Genomic DNA, 24,623 nt, shown 5'->3' with positions numbered 1-24,623 from the left:
TTCGTAATACTGTTGTGGAGAAGTTTAAAGCCGGATTTGGATACAAAAAGATTTCCCAAGCTTTAAACATCCCAAGGAGCACTATGCAAGCGATCATTTTGAAATAGGAGTATCAGACCACTGCAAATCTACCAAGACCTGGCCGTCCCTCTAAACTTTCAGCTCAGACAAGGAGAAGACTGATCAGAGATGCAGCCAAGAGGCCCATGATCACTCTGGATGAACTGCAGAGAACTACAGCTGAGGTGGGAGAGTCTGTCCATAGGACAGCAATCAGTCTTACACTGCACAAATCTGGCCTTTATGGAAGAGTGGCAAGAAGAAAGCCATTTCTCAAAGATATCCATAAAAAGTCTCGTCTAAAGTTTGCCACAAGCCACCTGGGAGACACACCAAACATGTGGAAGAAGGTGCTCTGGTCAGATGAAACCAAAATCGAACTTTTTGCCCACAATGCAAAACGATATGTTTGGCGTAAAAGCAACACAGCTCATCACCCTCAACACACCATCCCCACTGTCAAACATGGTGGTGGCAGCATCATGGTTTGGGCCTGCTTTTCTTCAGCAGGGACAGGGAAGATGGTTAAAATTGAGGGGAAGATGGATGCAGCCAAATACAGGACTATTCTGGATGAAAACCTGTTGGAGTCTGCAAAAGACCTGAAACTGGGACGGAGATTTATCTTCCAACAAGACAATGATGCCAAACATACAGCAAAATCTACAAAGGAATGGTTCACAAATAAACGTATCCAGGTGTTAGAATGGCCAAGTCAAAGTCCAGACCTGAATCCAATCAAGAATCTGTGGAAAGAGCTGAAAACTGCTGTTCACAAACGCTCTCCATCCAACCTCACTGAGCTCGAGCTGTTTTGCAAGGAAGAATGGGCAAGAATTTCAGTCTCTCGATGTGCAAAACTGATAGAGACATACCCCAAGCGACTTGCATCTGTAATCACAGCAAAAGGTGGCTCTACAAAGTATTAACGCAAGGGGGCCGAATAATTTTGCATGCCCCACTTTTCATTTTTTTATTAGTTAAAAAAGTTTCAAAAATCCAATAGATTTCGTTCCACTTCACAATTGTGTCCCACTTGTTGGTGATTCTTCACAAAAAATAAAAATGTTATATCTTTATGTTTGAAGCCTGAAATGTGGCAAAAGGTTGAAAAGTTCAAGGGGGCCGAATACTTTCGCAAGGCACTGTATGTAGTCCTTTTTTATATTAACATCCGTTTAAAACTACAATACTAATTTTGGTTGAACAGACTGTATACTTATTAATATCAACATATCCTCTAGGATTCATATTTAGGATTATATGACATACGCTGCTTGAGATCACTACAATGCTGAGTTTGAATCTAGCTAGGATCCTATTATGGATATAATGCATAATATAGGTAGATTAAATACCTGGGTAAAAAGAAATGAGAAGAGCAAAATTTTTTTAGACTGCTGATATCAGAACTGTGAATTGCAGTCAGGGATCTTTGAAAATTTTTAGCATTTTCATTGCGGGAATGAACTCTTCTCTCCTTATGAATACGATAATTGTTTGTGTTCTACATAAAAAAATTAAAAATAAATAATAAGAATTTTTTGCACAAGAGTGGTACAAAATCACAGACATACAGTCAGATCTAATTTGAAATTACCCAAAGCTAGGGGATGGCTACAGGCTGGCCTGATAGTCAGAAACTGTACGTTGGGGCACAATTTTCACAATATCACATGAAATACTGATATTTTGAACAGATAATTTGATATCTGCAAACCAAAAAAATGTGTGCTGCCAGGGCTCTTGTTACATGATGGAGGAACATCCATCATACTAGAACTAGAGATACTAGAGATACCTAGTTCCCACAGTACTTGTTATTAGGAGGGAGAATCCAACTGTAGCTGCTCAGACATAGGTTGGTGGTGTGTCTACACAGGTTTCAAATAGCTAGAGCCAGTTATGTAGGTTACAGCATGGATATAATTTAACAAGTGATGGCGCCAAACAAAAACATTTTTTTCAAGTGGAATCAAGAAAAAGCTGCCCCTTTTTCATGTGAACAAATCACCCATAAAGAGATACAGCGCTAATTTATCAATATATAAATAAACAATAATTGCATCACAAATTAATAATTATGTGTATATATTACAAACAAATTCCTAATAGAAAAGTCCACACACCAAAAAGGAAAAATTTGTGTAGCAGTAGGTGATCTTAATTATCCGTAATCCAATAACACTCGTGTGGATGAAAAAACAAACTCACCAGATGCTAAATCAAGGAAATCAAATCCTTAGAAGGACAGGTAACATCAAGGAGGGATGATCTTTTAGCTTAGTAGGATCAGCTGGTATATCTTTGTATTCATATGAAGACAGAAACTCAAAAAGAAACAAAGTTCCTCACATTGCACAAAATAGCCTGTGCAAACTTGAAATAAACAGCTAGCTTGTGAACTTGCATTCGTCTGTGCTATGGGCTAGCATTAGCATATACAACGGGGATACACACCGTTCCTAAGCTGCTTGAAGATGTGGAAACACGAAATGCATTGAGGCAGTAATGCCACTTCCAGTATGCCTGGTTCCAGTCTCTGGTGTGTTGAAACACATGTGATTCTTAGGAACGCCTTGTATCTCCGCTGTTTTGCTGTATATGCTAGTGCTAGCCTTTAGCACAAATGTAAGTGCACAAGCTGTTATTTCAAGTTTAAACCATCAACCCATCTAATGGCTGGTGTTATAACTGATCACATGTGCAGCACCATGGCATTTGCAGATTAAACAAAAGCAGCTTCCTTGGCTGTAAAGGATAAAAGGGTTTAATTTTGCTTTAACGCTGTCAGCAGATCGGTCTCTACAAAATCATCAATGCCTAAAAATGGAGCGCAACTGAGCATGTGCAAAACAGGGTGAGACAGTATATTACTGTATTTTTAAACAGTATAGGCACTTATTTTTAATGTTTTACATACATAGCTATACCTGAAATCCACTAAAGATGCCACCATCATGGGTATATGGGGCCAGCCTTAAAGAAATCTAGCAGGACTTAATTTTCTGACTAAAGTTTCACTTTAAAGTCACAGTTATATTAGCCATTTCGGCTCCCTCCCCTGAATACCCTTTAGGGACCAAAGCAGATTTCTGCTATGGTATTATTGATTCCAGGACAATTGCTTAAAGTATATTTCAACACAAAAACAAAAATGTAATATATTGCAGCTTACCAGTCCTTAAAGGCATTGTATGTTTTCAAATGTTTTTTTTTCAATGTATTAAGGTATTAGTGTAATTATAATCCCTTTGATATTGGTTTGCTTTTACTGTATAATGATTGGCTCACATGTTGTGGTTGCAGTTTGTAGTATCATGGATGATTCCTCTATCGGCATGCATTAATCCACCTACTTTGTCCCTATTCCCCAGCAGGACAAGGAACGTCTTGTTCCAGGTCACATGCATGTCTAGCCATTTCTTTGTGTTGAACCACAAATGCATGCTATTTTGTGAAACACATCTCTTCCTGCATGGTAAGCGGTAGTAATTGCTTTCACCTTTACCAGTACAAGGCCCAGGGATTGTGGGATATCTAGTTTCTTTCTCAGGAAGGGTTGGTTCATACAGTACAGACAGAGGTTATGCCGATGTCGTGCCGTGCTGCATGCCTCGTGTTTCAAACATATTTCTGACACTGAACTGTGGCATACAGGCCAACAAATAACATCACGATTCTACGTGATCGATGTACATATTATGCAGGCAAAAAACACAAGTAGGAAGATTTACAATACCTTTAAATGTGGTAGCTGATTTGTTTTCTTATGTTTTTTATTTTTATTTTTACCTGGTGATCAGGCCAGTAACACTTGCTATCTTAGGGTAGCAATATTGTCTTGCAAAAATTATTATTTTGTGGACAAAAAGATGTAACTAGTTTGTAATTTCTGCTGCTATGACTAGTGGGTGTTACTACAGATAAAAAGTTTACATTTTATTATACAGTTTGTCCTGATTATAATGACATTACAATTTACTCTTCTGGTACTTATAAATGTAATAAAAGGTTTTTTTTCAATCCAAATGAATAAACAAAATAAAAGATACAATAATTAAAAAATAAAAAACAGTAGAAAAATATAAAAACAAAGGGCTGACTAGGGTTAAACTTAGGGTTAATAATTGGATAAACAGGAAACATTTTAGTTAAAATAATGTTTTGTTTTATTACTAATTGTGAGGTTGCTTTAACTGACGTCATATGTAGATCTAAGGTCATCCTTTTGATGTGCACAAAAATAAAACATAAATTAAGAAAGATAATTTTTTTACAATTTATTTCTCAGTGAAGCTTCTGAATACGGTTTGAAAGCTTCATTTTATACAGCATGTTATACAGCAGTGGAAAAATATAATGGCTTGGTCAATTTTATATATATTTTTATTTTAATGTAGGAGTTTATAAATGTATCATTTATAAGATTTTTTTAAACTTCCTGTTACACAAAGCCCAAATCTCAGTACAACACATTTTTATTTTAGGACAGGGTGGGGAAGGGTAAGCCCACGTACACACGGTCAGAGATTTTGCCAACCAAATCCGTCGGATTTTGCCCGTCGGATTTAGTCCGACGGATTGTGTCCGAAACTGTTGCATACACACGGTCGGGCCAAGTTGGCGAAAAATCCGATCTTTCAGAACGTGATGACGTAATTTCATTACGATAGGACTACATTCAGGCTAGTAGCCAATAGCTTTGATGTAGGAATTTGATCTGAGCATGCGTGGCACTTGGTTCGATGAAAATGCTCTACACATGATCGGATTAGGTCCGTCCGGCCCAGTTGGTCAGGAAATATTTCCAACATGTTGGAAAATTGGGTCGGACGGAGATTCGGACGGAATCAGTCCGATGCATACCACACACAGTCGGATTATCTGACGACACGGTCCGATAAGACTCATTCCGACAGATTCTCTGACCGTGTGTACAAGGGCTTAGAATTTCTATCAGTTGTCTGTGGACTCACTATGGAGATTCCCCCAAACTTTTTGTCCTGGTGAAAAGGGGTAAAAGGGATTGGAAGTAATGAAAAATCCCTCCAGTTGTAGAAGAGACTGAAATGTAACACTTTTATGTAGAGAGGTGAAAGGACAGAAGCTCATTCAAGTTTTTAATGCTAGCTGTATGCTAGCTGTTCCTTCCACAGTGACTCCATTTTATCCCATGTTGTCTTGGTGTAACAAAGAAAAAATGTCAAGGGAAATCTGTGCAATGGGGACACAGATAACAGCAGACATTTGCCATAAGGTCTAAACATCTATTCTATTCAAAACAGCAAAAAAAGATCTGGCTGTAATCAGGCTCTAAAAACTGAATGCAGTTTTTTATATTTACCTTGAAATTTACATAAAAACGGAACATGCACGCTACATAGGCCACACGATTCATGCATAAATATCCTGTTTTCTAATATTGCTACACAATTATGAACACAAACTCCCATATAACACTCCCAGAAGAGAAAATGAGGTGTTCAATCAATAATGATGGGAGTTTATGTTCAGGAACCCCACACTGTACAATATACATGTATGTCATGCATTGCAGTACCTACTTGAAGCATTTGTTGTGGCAATTCATTTGTGTCTTTATCCAGATAAATCGATTTTGAATAGATTTGACATTCTTCGTCTTCTGAAGGACTTGGAGCCAAAGAGTTATCAGAGAACAAGTACTCCTCATTGAGTGTGGAGTCTGACTCATTGCTGCAGCAGTCTTCACATGAACAGAGGCAGTCTGAATTTTGTACAGCCTCAGTGTCTAGTGGGTAATATAGGCAATCACAACCACCATCCTGTGAATGAACACTGTGGGCTTCATGGTCTTGATCAGATTTATCATGCTTACTCTCTGTTTTTTCTAGATTTACCAAGTTAGCTATAGAAGGGTGAGAATTGGCTCCAGGAGGGCTATCTGTACAAACGCCCTCTGATTTCAATAGGATTTGTTGTAATAAATAAAGTTGTGATGCTCCTTCCTTATCATCAACTTTGTTGTCATCAGTAGATGAATCCTCAGCTCTTTCCCTAATGCTTTGAGCTGGTTCTGTGCTTTCACCCTTTGAGATAGGATTTATTGAACTGCCCGTGTTTCTCCTGGCATTAATATTTACTTCCTCAAGGACAGCTGGCCCTTGTCTTTCATGGGAGAAGAATACATAGCCAACTGGGCTGCTTGCTCTCCTATGTTCTACTGTAGGAGGATCATTTGTCTGACTATTTTTATGTTCCTGGAAATCTTCATAGGTATTTTTTCTTCCCTTGGTTATCATATCTGTGATATTATTAGCAATCACAGGTTCAGGTACACTATCTTCTGTTGTGGTATTGAAGCGCTTGTCTTCCAGGATAGAAATCTGATCAGATTCTTTTTGATCTCTTCCACTTTGATTTCTTATCACCGTGGCCTCTTTAGAACAGGGGACGTTTTGGAGTTTTACCTCTGAAGAAGCATGTCTTTTTGCCATTGTCCTCTTTGATGCTTTATTTTTATATCTCTTGGATGATTCAGATGACTTAGTATTGATTGTTTGAAAACCGTTTATTTTTTTAGCTTCAATCTTCTTAGACACTTCTGTCTCAGTATTGCTTTTTTTATAAACAATATCCTCTAATTTAATGCTTTCGACCTTTCCAGTGGTTTCACATGAATTTAAGTCAGCCATTTTGGATGTTATCAGAAATTTATTATTATTGCTGTAGAGTGCATTGCTACTGTCAGCAGATAATCTACATGTTTTTCGTGTTTGATGGTTTTCTGTATCTGAAATAAATCACACGTCACAAAACTATAGTCAGTAGTCGTCTAGGAATACAAAGAGGTCCTAGCATATTAACCACGTTAGTAGGGTCAAATTGATGGCTATTTGCGATCATAGTGGTGAGAAAAATTGAAGAAGCAGGATGGAAAATTTTCTCAAACAAAATACATTTTAACAGTGTATGTGGTTTATGCTCAAGAAATTACATTCATCCCAAAATTGAATTTTAAAAGCAAACAAAGTTTTGAACAACACTTGTCAAGTCCCTGTAGGCAAACATTTTTCATACGAAAGATCATATGAAAATCTACCAGTGTATGGCTAGCTTAACTCTGTTAATCCCATTAGAACACTATTATTTATTAGTTAAAGGGAAACTGAACTTCAGAAGCTGTGCTCAAAAAAGACTAGCAGAGGACAAAGGACTATTCACCAACATTGCCTTCAGATTCCCTGCAGCTGATCTTTTCAACATTAGTGACTTACCATACCTTGTTCTGCACTTTGTTTCTGTGTGGGGGCTTCCATCTTGGTAGAGGAATATGGCTTTGTTTCCTCATATCAGCAATATCCCCTGATGACTTGTGATCTGAGAACTGCAGGGTGAATATTCAAGAAGCAGCAAAAGCAGCAAGAGAGGTTCACAAAGCACACATAAACAGAAAGAATTAGGCAGAAGCAGGAAGAAGTGTATGGTGCAGACTCCCCTCCAGCAAGCAGCACAGTAATGACATCAACAAAACTTAATTCAAATCTCGCCAATCTAGCAGGCAACAGTGCTACCACATTGCAGATATACAGCTATGTGACTGTATGCACAGTTGTGCCTAGGCAACTTTACATACCAGGAAGTGCACTGCTGTTTTTTTTTTTTTGCGTAGTGCTTGGACACAATAACATACCAAATTTACATTTTTTGAGTTCAGGGTCACTTTAATGTCACACAAATAACAAGTGATGGAAGCTAAGTGCAGACCATATGCTGCAACATATTTTTACTGGCTGGCAAGAAATAATATCCATGTCTGATTTTAATCCATATGAGCCAAACTGAAAGTCATTTGATGTATCATAGGGTCTATTATTATAAAGGATTTGATGTAAGACTTGCCCAAACATTACCCAAAATTTAGAATGTGCAGTTCTTTGTACATTCGCCTGATGAAAAATTCATCCTGTCACATCTGTTTTTACAAAATAAAATATTTTTTAACTAAAAAGATGCCCCCATATATATCCCCCCCCCCCAACACTCAGGGGAAAAAAACAGCCCAGTACTCCAATCAGTAGTCACTAGTCAGTGCTGCCCCTTCCAGTCAAAAAGTTTTAGCTGGCCTACTGGGTCATAGACTGGAGTAGCAACAACTATGAGTTGTTGAAAGTTAACATGATTTAATATCATATTTATGGTATTTCATTCCATGGATGATACAAGCAGAAGGCCCCAAGTTGAAATGTAACCAGTTACACATCAGAGCTTGTAGCGTATCAAAATCTGCATCTGAAATCTAGAAAGGCTTGTCTCCGGATCGTCTATTGCTATAAAGAAATCTTCAAAGAGCCATGGCTGCCAGGTTGATTGATGACGGTGGGTGACAAAGATCAAAGAATCACCAGCACCTAGAGATACATGGACAATGCTGCCCCTATAGGCCAATACAGCAGGATGAAGATATTAAAAGGACAACCTCTTGGCAATACCTCATTGGGCAGGAGGCTAGTGGGGGTGGTTACAAATGGGTCTGAGTGAATGTGTAAAAAGGGCACAAGAAGTAATTTGTCTCTTTTTTATTCTTGGTTCAAGCAGGGTGAGCCTGATGGCTCTCTGAGCCGCATGGCTATCTCTTTAATATCTGAGCCTAGCCAATGATACAAAGCCTCGCGGAGAGCCTTGTGATAAGTATCTTTGATATTCTGATATGATGTGTCTTGTTGGTATATGTTTGTAATATCTTTTAGTACTTACATGTCAGCGTTTCCCATTTTCTTGGGAAATAGAGGGAAAGAAGACTTTTTTTTATTAAGCCGTGTGCTTGGTTTCATAGCTAACCTTGTATTATTGTGATATCAACAGTAACATGTGATAAGAGTTTTAATAGACTAGCTAACTAGGGGAATAGACAAGTTAATACACAGGTGCAATATAGATAGAGGAAATTCCATAACCACCCTCTGCTACCATTACTTCACTTGGCACCCTAGATGGGACAATAGATAGGAGTCCATAACCACCCTTAATATTATTTATTTGCACAAAATTACTTCACAAGTTTAAAGGGGGAAAGGGGACACACCCTCTTGTTACTAGGAGTGATGGATTTTTCTTGCTAACTTTCCTGACTTGTTGACTTTCCTAGTCACAGTGGATCTTATTCAATATTTGAAGCATTTCTTATTAGCAGCACAGTCATATGGCTGCACTGACCAAAGTGCGCTTGCCATTGTGAGAATTACAATGGATACTCACTTTAAAGGGGATGGCCAGAATATTTGGAGATGGTTTGATTTTTTCTTGAGAATGTGATCATATTCTTTAAATACTAGCATGATATGCTGACAGTTGCAGTGAGATGGGCAATTGCTTTTCAGCAAAAGCAGAGCTAGAAACTCCAGGTAGTACAGTACTGTCTAAAGTGGAGGCTCTGCTTTATTACAGGATGCTAGTTTGGGGAAGGATGTTCCACCATTTTGGAAACTCTGGACAATGGGCAAGAAAAAAAATTAAATTCCCAAATAGAACAGGCCATACTTACTAGAGTGATTGAAAACTTCGCCCTTTCAAAGCTGAATGAAAATAAAAGTGTTGGCATAAAGAAAATGTCCTATTGTGAGCTCAGTTGACATATCTGAATTTATGCTGCTGCAAAACTCTATGAAGGCCATACAGCTGGAAAAGCATATAAAACAATGTCTTTGCGTAAGAGTGTCATTATTACCTATGAACATGACATGTATCATAAATTCCCTGATTGTAATATGGCTGGTGTGACCCAGATTGAAATACTCAGATATTCCTCTTGAAAACTTGCTCATTAGAGGCCTTTGAAGTATCCCTGGGCAACTTAAGCCAGTGTGGTGACATACAAGTGTAGATAATACTTCGCATACTTGCCCTTTAAATGCTGTTTTGGCAGCTTAGCAAGCAGAGGTATCTTCAAACAGAAAACATATGGGAGAACATATTCTCGTGAGAAGCCATACAGGTCCTGCAGTGGCAGGCAGGCTTACCTTTATCAGCCTAGGACTAGGACCAGGCAGACAAGGCGTTTGTGTCCATTGTAACGCTAAACAACTCCTGGGTGAACAAAACGCTGTGTTTCTTTGATGTTTGGATCAATAAAAGTGGGTAAAAAGCCCTGAAATGCATTCTGCTGAGTGGACCAGCACATTTACCAGAAAATCCTTTATAAACAGACCCCTAATTCTATTTAATTGTCTATTCCCACAGTCAATATACATTTGACAGAATTGCCAATATTTTATGATACATGTATGGTATTTAAATTTAAAGTAGGAGTATAGGCACAACTTTTTTTTTAAATTTTGGATATCGTAAAGGAGGGTTATTATGCCTGTAAGGTGTATTTGTGCTATCTGTGTCCTATTAGGGAGTTTTACTTTCTGTACAAAACAGGAAGTGAGAGGAAATCCCAAAACAGAAAGTGAGAGGAAATCCCTAAAAATTAAGGGAATCTCTTGGGGCCCCCTAGGTCAGTGTTTCTCAACCATTTTTCAGTCAAGGCATCCTTTAAAATTATGGACAATCTCGAGGCACCCTTTAAAATTATGGACAGCCTCAAGGCACCCCATTCTAGAATGTAAAAAGCTATTCTAATAGTTTTACATAATGCATCAATATCCACACATGTAGGACAACCAATGTTAGAAGTGTTTCCCTTCTCCTTCAGTTTTTCTCCATCACTCAGCTAATGTGACCCCAGAGCTGACGGATACAAACAAGGATACTGTGCAGACGACCGACATCCTCCTTATCAGCTGATGACGCTATTGGTTGTTAGGATGCCGGAGCCTACAAGGTCGTAATGGTGCACAATGAAAACGTGCGACTTTGTGTAACTAAAAGGCAGGCTTGATCCACCTGTTGGCTTGTATACGATTTTTGGGCAATTTTTATGCATTTTGCCAAGGCACCCTGGTTAAAAAAGGCTGCCCTAGGTCACCAGAACTAGTGACCCCATTGGAAGATTTCCTCCATATTACTTTTCTGGGGAAACCCTAAAATTTGGGATTTTCTTTTATTTTTACTTTCAATGATAATGGTAAACAGGAAAAATAGAGAGGGTGTTTCTCTTTAATGGGGACACAGCAATAAAAACGGATAGGTGTTCTAATCTTTCTCCCCTCGATCTAAAACTTAAAAAAGTTTTGCCTTTAGCCCTTGTACACACGGTTGGAGATTCCGACGGAATGTGTCCTATCGGACCGTTTTTAATCCGACTGTGTGTGGTCTCCATCGGACTGTTTCCGTAGGAGTATTCGACGGACCAAGTTTTCCAACTTAAAATTTTCCGACAAAATGCTCCGATCGGACATACTCCGATCATGTGTAGCCTACTCCGACGGACAAAGTGGCACGTATGCTCAGATCAAATTCCTAGACCAAAGCTATTGGCTACTAGCCTGAACGTAGTCCCGTCATAACGAAATAACGTCATCACGTTATGTACAATTGGGTTTTCCGACAACCTTGTCCGATCGTGTGTATGCAACAGTTTCCGTCGGACAAAATCCAACGGATTTGGTTGTCAGAATGTCCGACCGTTTGTACAAGGGCTAACAATTGGGCAAAACAGACTTGCATACGAAAATTGCATTTTAAACTATTCGTTACCTTTTAATCCTGCCTGTGAATTGCTGTCCAGAGAGTCACATTCTCCAACGTAGATCATGACAATTTGATGTGAGAGCCATTTGTTGCAGGGGAACACATATTTTGTTTTTCCTTTCAATATAGAAATGTTTATGCAATAGCACCTACAATCTAATAGAAAATACATATGTTTTAAAAGCTTACACTTAGCTTCTGTAGGTAGTATGTATATATAGATAATAGGTATATACAGTGCCTTGAAAAAAGTATTCACACCCCTTGAAATGTTCCACATTTTGTTATGTTACAACCAAAAATGTAAATGTATTTTATTTGGATTTTATGTGATAGACCAATACAAAGCAGCACATAATTATGAAGTAGAAGGAAAATCATAAATGTTTATTTTTTATTTTTTACAAATAAATATGTGAAAAGTGTGGGGGACATTTGTATTCAGCCCCCTGCGTCAATGCTTTGTAGAAAAACCTTTCACTCCAATTACAGCTGCAAATCTTCTTGGGTATGTCTCTACCAGCTTTGCATATCTAGAGAGTGAATTGTTTTGACCATTCTTCATTGCAAAATAGTTCAAGCTCTGTCAGATTGGATGGTGAGCGTCCATGAACAGCAATTTTCAAGTCTTGCCACAGATTCTCAATTGTATTTAGGTCTGGACTGTGACTGGGCCATTCTAACACATGAATATGTTTGATCGAAACCATTCCATTGTAGCTCTGGCTGTATGTTTAAGGTCGTTGTCCTGCTGGAAGGTGAACCTCCAACCCAGTCTCAAGTCTTCTGCAGACTTCTAAGATTGCCCTGTATTTGGCTATATCCATCTTCCCATCAACTCTGACCAGCTTCCCTGTCCCTGCTGAAGAAAAGCATCCCCACAACATGATGCTGCCACCACCATGTTTCACGGTGGGGATGGTGTGTTCAGGGTGAAGTTCAATGTTAGTTTTCCTCCACATATAGCGTTTTACTTTTAGGCCAAAAAGTTAAATTTTTGTCTCCTCTGACAGAGCACCTTCTTCCGCATGTTTGCTGTGTCCCCCACATGGCTTCTCACAAACTGTAAACGGGACTTCTTGTGGCTTTCTTTCAATAATGGTTTTCTACTTGCCACTCTTTCATAAAGGAAAAAATTGGTGAAATTACTGCACTAAACCAGATGCAAAGAAAAAGCTGCTGACACTGAAACAAAGTCCCAACCACATTTGAAAAAACAAAGTTTAGCGCTAAATATAAAACAATACAACAGCAGTGAACTGAAATTGTTACTATATGAAACATGTACAGTGCCTTGCGAAAGTATTTGGCCCCCTTGAACTTTTCAACCTTTTGCCACATTTCAGGCTTCAAACATAAAGATATAACATTTTTATTTTTTGTGAAGAATCACCAACAAGTGGGACACAATTGTGAAGTGGAACGAAATCTATTGGATTTTTGAAACTTTTTTAACTAATAAAAAAATGAAAAGTGGGGCGTGCAAAATTATTCGGCCCTCTTGCGTTAATACTTTGTAGAGCCACCTTTTGCTGCGATTACAGCTGCAAGTCGCTTGGGGTATGTCTCTATCAGTTTTGCACATCGAGAGACTGAAATTCTTGCCCATTCTTCCTTGCAAAACAGCTCGAGCTCAGTGAGGTTGGATGGAGAGCGTTTGTGAACAGCAGTTTTCAGCTCTTTCCACAGATTCTCGATTGGATTCAGGTCTGGACTTTGACTTGGCCATTCTAACACCTGGATACGTTTATTTGTGAACCATTCCTTTGTAGATTTTGCTGTACGTTTGGGATCATTGTCTTGTTGGAAGATAAATCTCCGTCCCAGTTTCAGGTCTTTTGCAGACTCCAACAGGTTTTCATCCAGAATGGTCCTGTATTTGGCTGCATCCATCTTCCCCTCAATTTTAACCATCTTCCCTGTCCCTGCTGAAGAAAAGCAGGCCCAAACCATGATGCTGCCACCACCATGTTTGACAGTGGGGATGGTGTGTTGAGGGTGATGAGCTGTGTTGCTTTTACGCCAAACATATCGTTTTGCATTGTGGGCAAAAAGTTCGATTTTGGTTTCATCTGACCAGAGCACCTTCTTCCACATGTTTGGTGAGTCTCCCAGGTGGCTTGTGGAAAACTTTAAAACTTTAGAGGAGACTTTTTATGGATATCTTTGAGAAATGGCTTTCTTCTTGCCACTCTTCCATAAAGGCCAGATTTGTGCAGTGTAAGACTGATTGCTGTCCTATGGACAGACTCTCCCACCTCAGCTGTAGTTCTCTGCAGTTAATCCAGAGTGATCATGGGCCTCTTGGCTGCATCTCTGATCAGTCTTCTCCTTGTCTGAGCTGAAAGTTTAGAGGGACGGCCAGGTCTTGGTAGATTTGCAGTGGTCCGATACTCCTATTTCAAAATGATCGCTTGCATAGTGCTCCTTGGGATGTTTAAAGCTTGGGAAATCTTTTTGTATCCAAATCCGGCTTTAAACTTCTCCACAACAGTATTACGAACCTGCCTGGTGTGTTCCTTGGTCTTCATGAAGCTCTCTGCACTTTCAACAGAACCCTGAGACTATCCCAGGGCAGGTGCATTTATACAGAGACTTAATTTCACACAGGTCGATTCTATTTATCACCATCAGTCATTTAGGACAACAATGGATCATTCAGAGATCCTCGCTGAACTTCTGGAGTGAGTTTGCTGCACTCAAAGTAAAGGGGCCGAATAATTTTGCACGCACCACTTTTCAGTTTTTTAGTTGCTAAAAAAGTTTAAAATATCCAATAGATTTCGTTCCACTTCACAATTGTGTCCCACTTGTTGGTGATTCTTCACAAAAAATAAAAATGTTATATCTTTATGTTTGAAGCCTGAAATGTGGCAAAAGGTTGAAAAGTTCAAGGGGGCCGAATACTTTCGCAAGGCACTGTAAATGTAATGCAAACATGCAAGGTGCAAATCCAATAATCATATGCAAAAAGGAAAATCAGTGAAGATTTAATATATTAAAAGCAATGTGGGAAGCAAGTGAAGCGAGCCCATCGCTTTGCTTGCTTCCCACATTGCTTTTAATATTTTTTTAACATGTGATCACCAAGTATTTTTGTACTCATCTATCATTGATGCATTGTACTTTTTAAGAATAAATCTCCCTGTTTTTGACCTTCACTATATGGAGCCTCTCTGTTTGATTGAGCCTACTCCCTCACCTACCATCAGCATTACGGCTCTCCTATTGGGCGGTAGTTCCACCTCTCCCTGGAAGAGTTATTAGAATCTTGGACCTTTGGTCGGATCCAGACTGCAGAGGAGTGGACCTATCCCATTTGGAGTGACCATTTTCCAGCCAACGCTCCATCCTGAGGTGTACAAGCTCGGTTGACCCACTGCCGCTAGGTCCACCTTATCTGGTAAGAGTACCCATCTACATATTTTTAACAGAAGGCCTTCCTGTTTCAACATTCTCACAGCCAGACTTATGTTGTTGCACCGTCACCATCCCTACTGAAGACTCACAAGTCACATGTTTGATGGACACACTTCTTAGGAAGTTTATTTTGTTTATTTTTTGTTTTAACTTTATCTTCACTGTTTTGCCTTTTTACATATGAATATTGGATTTGCACCTTGCATGTTTGCATTACACGTTTACATGTTTTATATAGTAACAATTTCAGTTCACTGCTGTTATATTGTTTAATATTTAGCGCTGGACTTTGTTTTTTCACTCTTCCATAAAGGTCAGATTTGTGGAGTGCACCACTAATAGTTGTCCTGTGGACAGAATCTCCCACCTGAGCTGTGGATCTCTGCAGCTTCTCCAGAGTTACCATGGGCCTCTTGGTTGCTTTTCTGATTAATGTTCTCCTTGCCTGGCTTATCAGTTTAGGTGGACGGCCATGTTTTGGCAGGTTTGCAATTGGGCCATACTCTTTTCATTTTCAGATAAATTGAACAGTGCTCCATGAGATATTCAAAGCTTGGGATATTTTTTTTATAACCGAACCCTGCTTTAAACTTCTCCACAATTGTATCCCTGACCTGTCTGGTGTGTTCTTTGGCCTTCATGATGCTGTTTGTTCACTAAGGTTCTCTGACAAACCTCTGAGGGCTGTACAGAACAGCTGCATTTATACTGAGATTAAATTACACACAGGTGGACTCTATTTACTATTTATGTGACTTCTGAAGGAAAGTGGTTCCACTAGATTTTAGTTAGGGGTATCAGTGTAAAGGGGGCTGAATACAAATGCATGCTATACTTTTCAGATATTTATTTGAAAAATTTTGAAAACCATTTATCATTTTCCATCCACTTCACAATTATGTGCAACTTTGTGTTGGTCTATCACATAAAATCCCAATAAAATAAATTTACGTTTTCAGTTGCGACATGACAAAATGTGGAAAATTTCAAGGGGTGTGAATACTTTTTCAAGGCACTGTATGTCACGTATTGTAGTCAGAGCTTATATATGATCATTCACATGTCATTGCTGACTTCTTTCTAAAATGATAGTAGTCTGGTGGTCTGTGGCTTCATTACTATCTGAGTTATTGGCATGAAACAAGCATGCAGCAAGTGAAGTCAGGATGAAACAAGAACCTATGGCAGTGATGGCGAACCTTGGCACCCCGGATGTTTTGGAACTACATTTCCCATGATGCTCATGCACACTGCAGTGTAGTTGAGCATCATGGGAAATGTAGTTCCAAAACATCTGGGGTGCCAAGGTTCGCCATCACTGACCTATGGTATTGTATTGTAAATATTGAAGCTACCAGACAAGTATGGCAGTTGGGCAAAGGGTATTTTTGGAAGGGGGTAATCATATTTATATCCGAACAGGTTTCTTTTATGTTTTTACATTTTTAGATCATAGAAGTAGACCATTTAGAGGCACGCACCTTGTTTTTTTTCATCAACTCCCACCATTATTTTCTTCAGTTCTCCAACATCTTTTGCTTTAACGTAGGAAGAAACTACCTTCAAAACAAAACAAATTATGGTGACATTATAAATGTAATATCACACCCTCTCTTGGCTACACTGCCGTCACATCAAACTACAAAGGAGTTTACCAATGTACACATCCTGAGGTATCACCGAATAACCTTTAGGGCCCATGCACATAAATACAGGAGTATGGGTGTGCAGTATAAAATACGCCTGTATTTGCAACACCCAGGAGCCCTAGCTGGTATGTAATTCTGCCCATAGGACTGTATTGACAGATTGAGCTGTATGCTGGTACTTACCTTTATATGAGCGTTAAGCCCCGTACACACGAGCGAACTTTTCAACATCCAAAGTCCGACGGACTGAGTCCGTCAGACTATTCGATCGTGTGTGGGCTGCAACGGACTTTTGACTCGCCAAAGTCCGAAGGACTTTAGAATATGGAACATGCTTCAAATTTTTCCGAAGGAACTCCGCCGAACCCGGTCCCTTCGAAAAATTCGCTCGTGTGTATGCTATTCCGACGGACTAAAACCGACGCTAGGGCAGCTATTGGCTACTGGCTATGAACTTCCTTATTCGAATCCAGTCGTACGTCATCACGTTCGAATCCGTCGGAGTTTAGTGTGATTGTGTGTGGCCAAGTCCGCTCAGCCGAAAAGTCCGTCAGAACTCTGTCGGAACTCCGGCAGAACTCCGACGGAACTCCTTCGGAAGTCTGTCGGACATAAGTCCTCTCGTGTGTACGGGGCTTAAGGGTGAAGTCTCCCAAAAGTTAAAGTTTTGCGTTTGAGAATCTATGCCAGGACGTGACCACCTGTTAACATAAGGACCAATGTTTACAGGCATATGTATGGGCAGATTTACATACCAGCTGGGTCTCTCAGGCATCACAAACACAGATATGCATTTTATGCTGTATGCCTATATGCCTGTATTTATATATGTGTGCATAAGCTCTTAGTAGAGGTAAGTTTAGTCTTCCTGCGGCCTCAATAGTCTCAATGTCCAGGTATGTTTTTTCGATTTCCAAATAACCTTCAATATGGCACTGATTATAGGCTAAAAGTAATTTAGAAACAGGAAAAAAATGTCTTACCTGTCCAGTACTAGAGGTAGCACTGCTATACAAAGTGTTCTGGAGGAAAAGTGTTTTTGACTTTCCATGATCACCAATTAGACTCATAAACAGGGGTGGTTTGGCTTCTTTTGGAGAAATGGCTCCTATATGGACTATAATTTCATAATCTATATTCTTACTCTTTTCTGTCACCTGTAGTCAACACAAATGTAAGTGAATTTATTGGTTATGCAACACACATCACACGTTTTTAAAGGAGAAATTACTTAAATTATATTTAAAGTGAAACAATAAAGATGAAAAATTCCTTTACATATAGTGCCTGGGGGTCCCTTTAGTCTGCCTGTAAAGTGGAACATCTTTACCGTGTATAGAACCTGTAAAAAAAAAGGCTTCCCCCTGAGTGGGTGGGATTTTAAATGACCATCAACTCTAGACACACATGGACACAATAATATACAATTTTTATTCATAAATTACACAATGTACATAATATTACCAGGAAGTGCAAATGGGCTAAACAATGTCCTCCTGGTATATTAATAAATAAACAAACATATATACAGAACAAAATATGATTAAAACAATGCTTGTCCTATATCACCAACACCCAAATGTATAATGTGTATAGAACCTGCTGCAGCAAAGCTGATATTTATAAAGAAACAAAATGACATTTAAATAGATTTTCCCTACAAGCTTTCTTTATTTAGTATACAATGGCTTAGGCAGACAGCCTGTATGATGCAGTCACATTTTAAGGCACTTGGAAAAAGGTTAGAGATTTTTTGGATAAATTCTGGTGTCTCTTTGAGCGACTTTGAAAGGAAATAACAAAGTTTTGCACCACAGCGAGTATGCCTAATGTGAAGAAGCCAAATTATAGTACACTCAGGCCAAAATTAAAACATTTTTTTAGATAAAGTCTGGCGTCTCTTTCGTAAACTTTGGATAGAAGTAACCGGTGTGGAAAAAATGGGCTTTGGGAGTTAGTGGTGCCTTCACCCCATAACCTTCTAGAGGTACTCTTGATGAAAGCAAGAATTGGCCTTGCTATAAAAAAATTTAATTTGATGCACCTGACTTGTTTTTTTTCTGTCTGTTGTTTATATTATGTACCAATGTCTTCTTGTTTCTTCTTGTTACCTGTCAAACAGGTGCATAACAATTGGTCCTTGGGTATTAATTGTGCCCATGAAACCTATACCAAAAAATGACTTCAAGATAAAATCCACACCCCCGGTTTCGCAGAGATTTGAGATCCCAATAATACTTAATCAGTGAGATTGACATTAGGGGCTTGATAGCTGCTGCTAATCCAGGACTGATTCCTTTTGACAAATGTCAGCCGGTCAACTGAGTTTGTGGACAAACACGCTCTTTTATCTGTCACAAAAACTCTGACAGCACTGAATACCCGTTCAGAAAGCATGCTGGATGCAGGGCAGCCCAATTGCATACTGGGCAAGTTCTGGCCAGTTGTCAATTCTCATGACCCAGAAACCCAGTGGATCATCTTCAGTAGTGATGGCCGAACGGTTCGCCCGGCGGTCGTTTCGCGGCGAATTTCCGACATTCGCGGTCCGCACGTTCGAACGCCTTTTTCCGTCGTTCGCCGCGGCGGACTTACGTGTTTAATGTATACAAGAACTTTAACCTTTGGTGACACGTTTATCATGTGATACAGGACAGCCAATTGAGACATGACAGCACATGGACACTTGTACATTCCCCCTAACCTATAAATACACCCGATCCGGTGGCCATTTTACATTCTTTCTTCTGTTAAGATAGGGACAGGTTCCTGTGTGGAGTAGGGAGAGATAAACCACTAGCTATTTGGTACACAAAAGTTCTTTTCAGGACTGGTATAGGTGTTAGGTGTTGATAGGTTTGCTGTGCTGCTGATTCTTGCAGCAGCCTGAGTGTCTTTTGTTAGTTTAGAGAAAGGGAAAGGACGGTGTATGCTACAGGGACAGCCAGATTAGTCTTTCATCATCATCATCATCATCATCATCATTAGCTGTTACTATCAAGGTCCACAAAAGAGCTGTTCCAGTAACCACTAATCGTTCTCTTTTTTTGCCAATTTGTATAGGGACAGGAAGGAAGCAGTGTTGTCAGGCAGTGAGGGTAATTTTAAAGACTTGCTGTTATTATTAGTTCCACAAAGGTTCTTTTCAGGACTGGTATCAGTGGTACAGTAATAGGCTTGTACATGTATAATATTCTTTCTTCCAAATATAGAAAGGATATTATACTTGACTGCTGCCCTTCTGCTGCAGTCTGCTAAACATTCACAACTCACTTGTTCCACAAAAGTTCTTATAAGGACTGGTAACTTGGTATAGGGTGCTACGGTACATAGGCTTGAGTGCGGTACAGTCTGCTGTTCTGTAAGGACCGCTATCGGTCCACAATAGATAGGGTTGACGTGCACCACTGCTGACCGCTGCCCTATACTGCAGCAGTCCTTCAGCGGTATAGGGACTGACGTACAGTCTGCTAATCACTAACACACAACCTGCTTGTTCCACAAAAGTTCTTATAAGGACTGGTAACTTGGTATAGGGTGCTACGGTACATAGGCTTGAGTGCGGTACAGTCTGCTGTTCTGTAAGGACCGCTATCGGTCCACAATAGATAGGGTTGACGTGCACCACTGCTGACCGCTGCCCTATACTGCAGCAGTCCTTCAGCGGTATAGGGACTGACGTACAGTCTGCTAAACACTAATACACAACCTGCTTGGTCCACAAAAGTTCTTATAAGGACTGGTAACTTGGTATAGGGTGCTACGGTACATAGGCTTGAGTGCGGTACAGTCTGCTGTTCTGTAAGGACCGCTATCGGTCCACAATAGATAGGGTTGACGTGCACCACTGCTGACCGCTGCCCTATACTGCAGCAGTCCTTCAGCGGTATAGGGACTGACGTACAGTCTGCTAAACACTAATACACAACCTGCTTGGTCCACAAAAGTTCTTATAAGGACTGGTAACTTGGTATAGGGTGCTACGGTACATAGGCTTGAGTGCGGTACAGTCTGCTGTTCTGTAAGGACCGCTATCGGTCCACAATAGATAGGGTTGACGTGCACCACTGCTGACCGCTCACCTATACTGCAGCAGTCCTTCAGCGGTATAGGGACTGACGTACAGTCTGCTAATCACTAACACACAACCTGCTTGTTCCACAAAAGTTCTTATAAGGACTGGTAACTTGGTATAGGGTGCTACGGTACATAGGCTTGAGTGCGGTACAGTCTGCTGTTCTGTAAGGACCGCTATCGGTCCACAATAGATAGGGTTGACGTGCACCACTGCTGACCGCTGCCCTATACTGCAGCAGTCCTTCAGCGGTATAGGGACTGACGTACAGTCTGCTAAACACTAATACACAACCTGCTTGGTCCACAAAAGTTCTTATAAGGACTGGTAACTTGGTATAGGGTGCTACGGTACATAGGCTTGAGTGCGGTACAGTCTGCTGTTCTGTAAGGACCGCTATCGGTCCACAATAGATAGGGTTGACGTGCACCACTGCTGACCGCTCACCTATACTGCAGCAGTCCTTCAGCGGTATAGGGACTGACGTACAGTCTGCTAATCACTAACACACAACCTGCTTGTTCCACAAAAGTTCTTATAAGGACTGGTAACTTGGTATAGGGTGCTACGGTACATAGGCTTGAGTGCGGTACAGTCTGCTGTTCTGTAAGGACCGCTATCGGTCCACAATAGATAGGGTTGACGTGCACCACTGCTGACCGCTGCCCTATACTGCAGCAGTCCTTCAGCGGTATAGGGACTGACGTACAGTCTGCTAATCACTAACACACAACCTGCTTGTTCCACAAAAGTTCTTATAAGGACTGGTAACTTGGTATAGGGTGCTACGGTACATAGGCTTGAGTGCGGTACAGTCTGCTGTTCTGTAAGGACCGCTATCGGTCCACAATAGATAGGGTTGACGTGCACCACTGCTGACCGCTGCCCTATACTGCAGCAGTCCTTCAGCGGTATAGGGACTGACGTACAGTCTGCTAAACACTAATACACAACCTGCTTGGTCCACAAAAGTTCTTATAAGGACTGGTAACTTGGTATAGGGTGCTACGGTACATAGGCTTGAGTGCGGTACAGTCTGCTGTTCTGTAAGGACCGCTATCGGTCCACAATAGATAGGGTTGACGTGCACCACTGCTGACCGCTGCCCTATACTGCAGCAGTCCTTCAGCGGTATAGGGACTGACGTACAGTCTGCTAAACACTAATACACAACCTGCTTGGTCCACAAAAGTTCTTATAAGGACTGGTAACTTGGTATAGGGTGCTACGGTACATAGGCTTGAGTGCGGTACAGTCTGCTGTTCTGTAAGGACCGCTATCGGTCCACAATAGATAGGGTTGACGTGCACCACTGCTGACCGCTGCCCTATACTGCAGCAGTCCTTCAGCGGTATAGGGACTGACGTACAGTCTGCTAATCACTAACACACAACCTGCTTGTTCCACAAAAGTTCTTATAAGGACTGGTAACTTGGTATAGGGTGCTACGGTACATAGGCTTGAGTGCGGTACAGTCTGCTGTTCTGTAAGGACCGCTATCGGTCCACAATAGATAGGGTTGACGTGCACCACTGCTGACCGCTGCCCTATACTGCAGCAGTCCTTCAGCGGTATAGGGACTGACGTACAGTCTGCTAAACACTAATACACAACCTGCTTGGTCCACAAAAGTTCTTATAAGGACTGGTAACTTGGTATAGGGTGCTACGGTACATAGGCTTGAGTGCGGTACAGTCTGCTGTTCTGTAAGGACCGCTATCGGTCCACAATAGATAGGGTTGACGTGCACCACTGCTGACCGCTGCCCTATACTGCAGCAGTCCTTCAGCGGTATAGGGACTGACGTACAGTCTGCTAAACACTAATACACAACCTGCTTGGTCCACAAAAGTTCTTATAAGGACTGGTAACTTGGTATAGGGTGCTACGGTACATAGGCTTGAGTGCGGTACAGTCTGCTGTTCTGTAAGGACCGCTATCGGTCCACAATAGATAGGGTTGACGTGCACCACTGCTGACCGCTCACCTATACTGCAGCAGTCCTTCAGCGGTATAGGGACTGACGTACAGTCTGCTAATCACTAACACACAACCTGCTTGTTCCACAAAAGTTCTTATAAGGACTGGTAACTTGGTATAGGGTGCTACGGTACATAGGCTTGAGTGCGATACAGTCTGCTGTTCTGTAAGGACCGCTATCGGTCCACAATAGATAGGGTTGACGTGCACCACTGCTGACCGCTGCCCTATACTGCAGCAGTCCTTCAGCGGTATAGGGACTGACGTACAGTCTGCTAAACACTAATACACAACCTGCTTGGTCCACAAAAGTTCTTATAAGGACTGGTAACTTGGTATAGGGTGCTACGGTACATAGGCTTGAGTGCGGTACAGTCTGCTGTTCTGTAAGGACCGCTATAGGTCCACAATAGATAGGGTTGACGTGCACCACTGCTGACCGCTCACCTATACTGCAGCAGTCCTTCAGCGGTATAGGGACTAAGAGTTTTGTCACAGGGTCATTTAAAAAATGACATGCAGAGGAAGAGGCAGGCCCTTCCGCAGGGGTGGTAGGGGTAGGGCAGGAGCAACAGGCTTGAGCCAAAGTGGGAAGTTGCAGAAGGTGCGTTCAATTACTTTAAAGGATGCACCAGACTTGGTTGAGTGGCTCGCTCAGCCTTACTCTTCTGCACCCTCCTCATCCTCTCGATCTGCACCCTCTTCTTCACTCTCTGCTATGTGCACCCCCAAAGACACTACCACCAACAACACGACCACCACCACCACCACCACATACCTTCCGCTTGAGTCACTGGAATTATTTTCCGATCCATATCAAGAGGACATTTCTGATGCGCAGCCACTCTTGGTATTGGATCAGGAAGAGGAGGTAGCAACAAGCGCTACTCAGCAGTCTGACGCCAGTACCCAGATCAGCCCAAGGAGGAGGTTGGTCCCCGGTGTTGCTGCCTACTCCGAGATCTCTACTTATAGCGGTGGGGAAGGTGACGTTGATGATGACGTGTCTAGTGATGTCACGTGGGTGCCCACAAGAGAGGAAGAGGAGGGGAGTTCAGAGGGAGATATGGACCAGCAGATAGGGAGGAGAAGCAGCAATGACTTACATTGCACAGCAGGGACAAAGCAGACTGCAAATGTATCAGGAGCGAGTCATCGACCATGTACGGTCACATCTGGCGCTCCCAGGACACCGGCACATGGCTCCGCAGTGTGGGCTTTTTTTAACGTGTCCGCTGCTGACAATAGCGTTGCCATCTGCAATCTTTGCAGTCAACGCGTTAGTCGCGGTAAGCCCAATACTCACCTAGGGACGACCGCCTTAAGAAGGCACATGAGCAGCCATCACCGAGCCCAGTGGGAGCAACGGAACACACAAAGCCACACTGCAGGCTCTCACCGTCCAGCCTCGTCTTCTACTTCTCCTTCTCCTCTCTCCTCACAATTGTCCTCCACTCCACCTTCCATCACGCCAAGCTCACATTTTTCTGCAAAAAGGCAGGCTTCCGTGGGCCTAATGTTTGAGCGTAAAAAAATGATGATGCCGGATAACCCTCTTGCCCAACGGTTGGCGGCTGGCTTGTCAGAACTCATAGCCCGCCAACTACTGCCATATAAACTGGTGGACTCGGAGGCCTTTCGCAAATTTGTGGCCATTGGAACACCACAATGGAAGGTCCCAGGAAGGAAGTATTTCTCAGAGAAGGGCATCCCAGAGCTATATGGCCATGTTCAGCGGCAAGTGAATGTATCTCTGGCACACAGTGTCGGTGCCAAGATACATCTGACCACAGACACGTGGTCTAGCAAACACGGGCAGG

The 24,623-nt window shown here is 41.4% G+C and overlaps 1 protein-coding gene across 2 annotated transcripts in view; it reads right to left on the bottom strand.

Annotated features, from left to right (window-relative positions):
* LOC143924570 (uncharacterized) overlaps positions 1-24,623 on the bottom strand; it is a 95,118-nt gene that overhangs the window by 20,684 nt on the left and 49,811 nt on the right. The window contains exons 8-12 of one of the 2 annotated variants that reach the window (XM_077448947.1): positions 17,732-17,905; positions 16,581-16,659; positions 11,686-11,835; positions 5,628-6,835; positions 1,419-1,567 (exon numbers count right to left, since the gene is read on the bottom strand). In XM_077448947.1, the coding sequence (XP_077305073.1) occupies positions 1,419-1,567; positions 5,628-6,835; positions 11,686-11,835; positions 16,581-16,659; positions 17,732-17,905 (1,760 nt within the window). The remainder of the gene's footprint in view (positions 1-1,418; positions 1,568-5,627; positions 6,836-11,685; positions 11,836-16,580; positions 16,660-17,731; positions 17,906-24,623) is intronic. The other variant, XR_013261891.1, reaches the window with a different exon arrangement.

This window comes from Lithobates pipiens, unplaced genomic scaffold (assembly GCF_037356315.1).
Source record: "Lithobates pipiens isolate NorthernLeopardFrog02 unplaced genomic scaffold, aLitPip1_a1.2 Scaffold_22, whole genome shotgun sequence".
Taxonomy (NCBI): Eukaryota; Metazoa; Chordata; class Amphibia; order Anura; family Ranidae; genus Lithobates; species Lithobates pipiens.
This window is presented reverse-complemented; position numbering and strand designations above follow the sequence as displayed.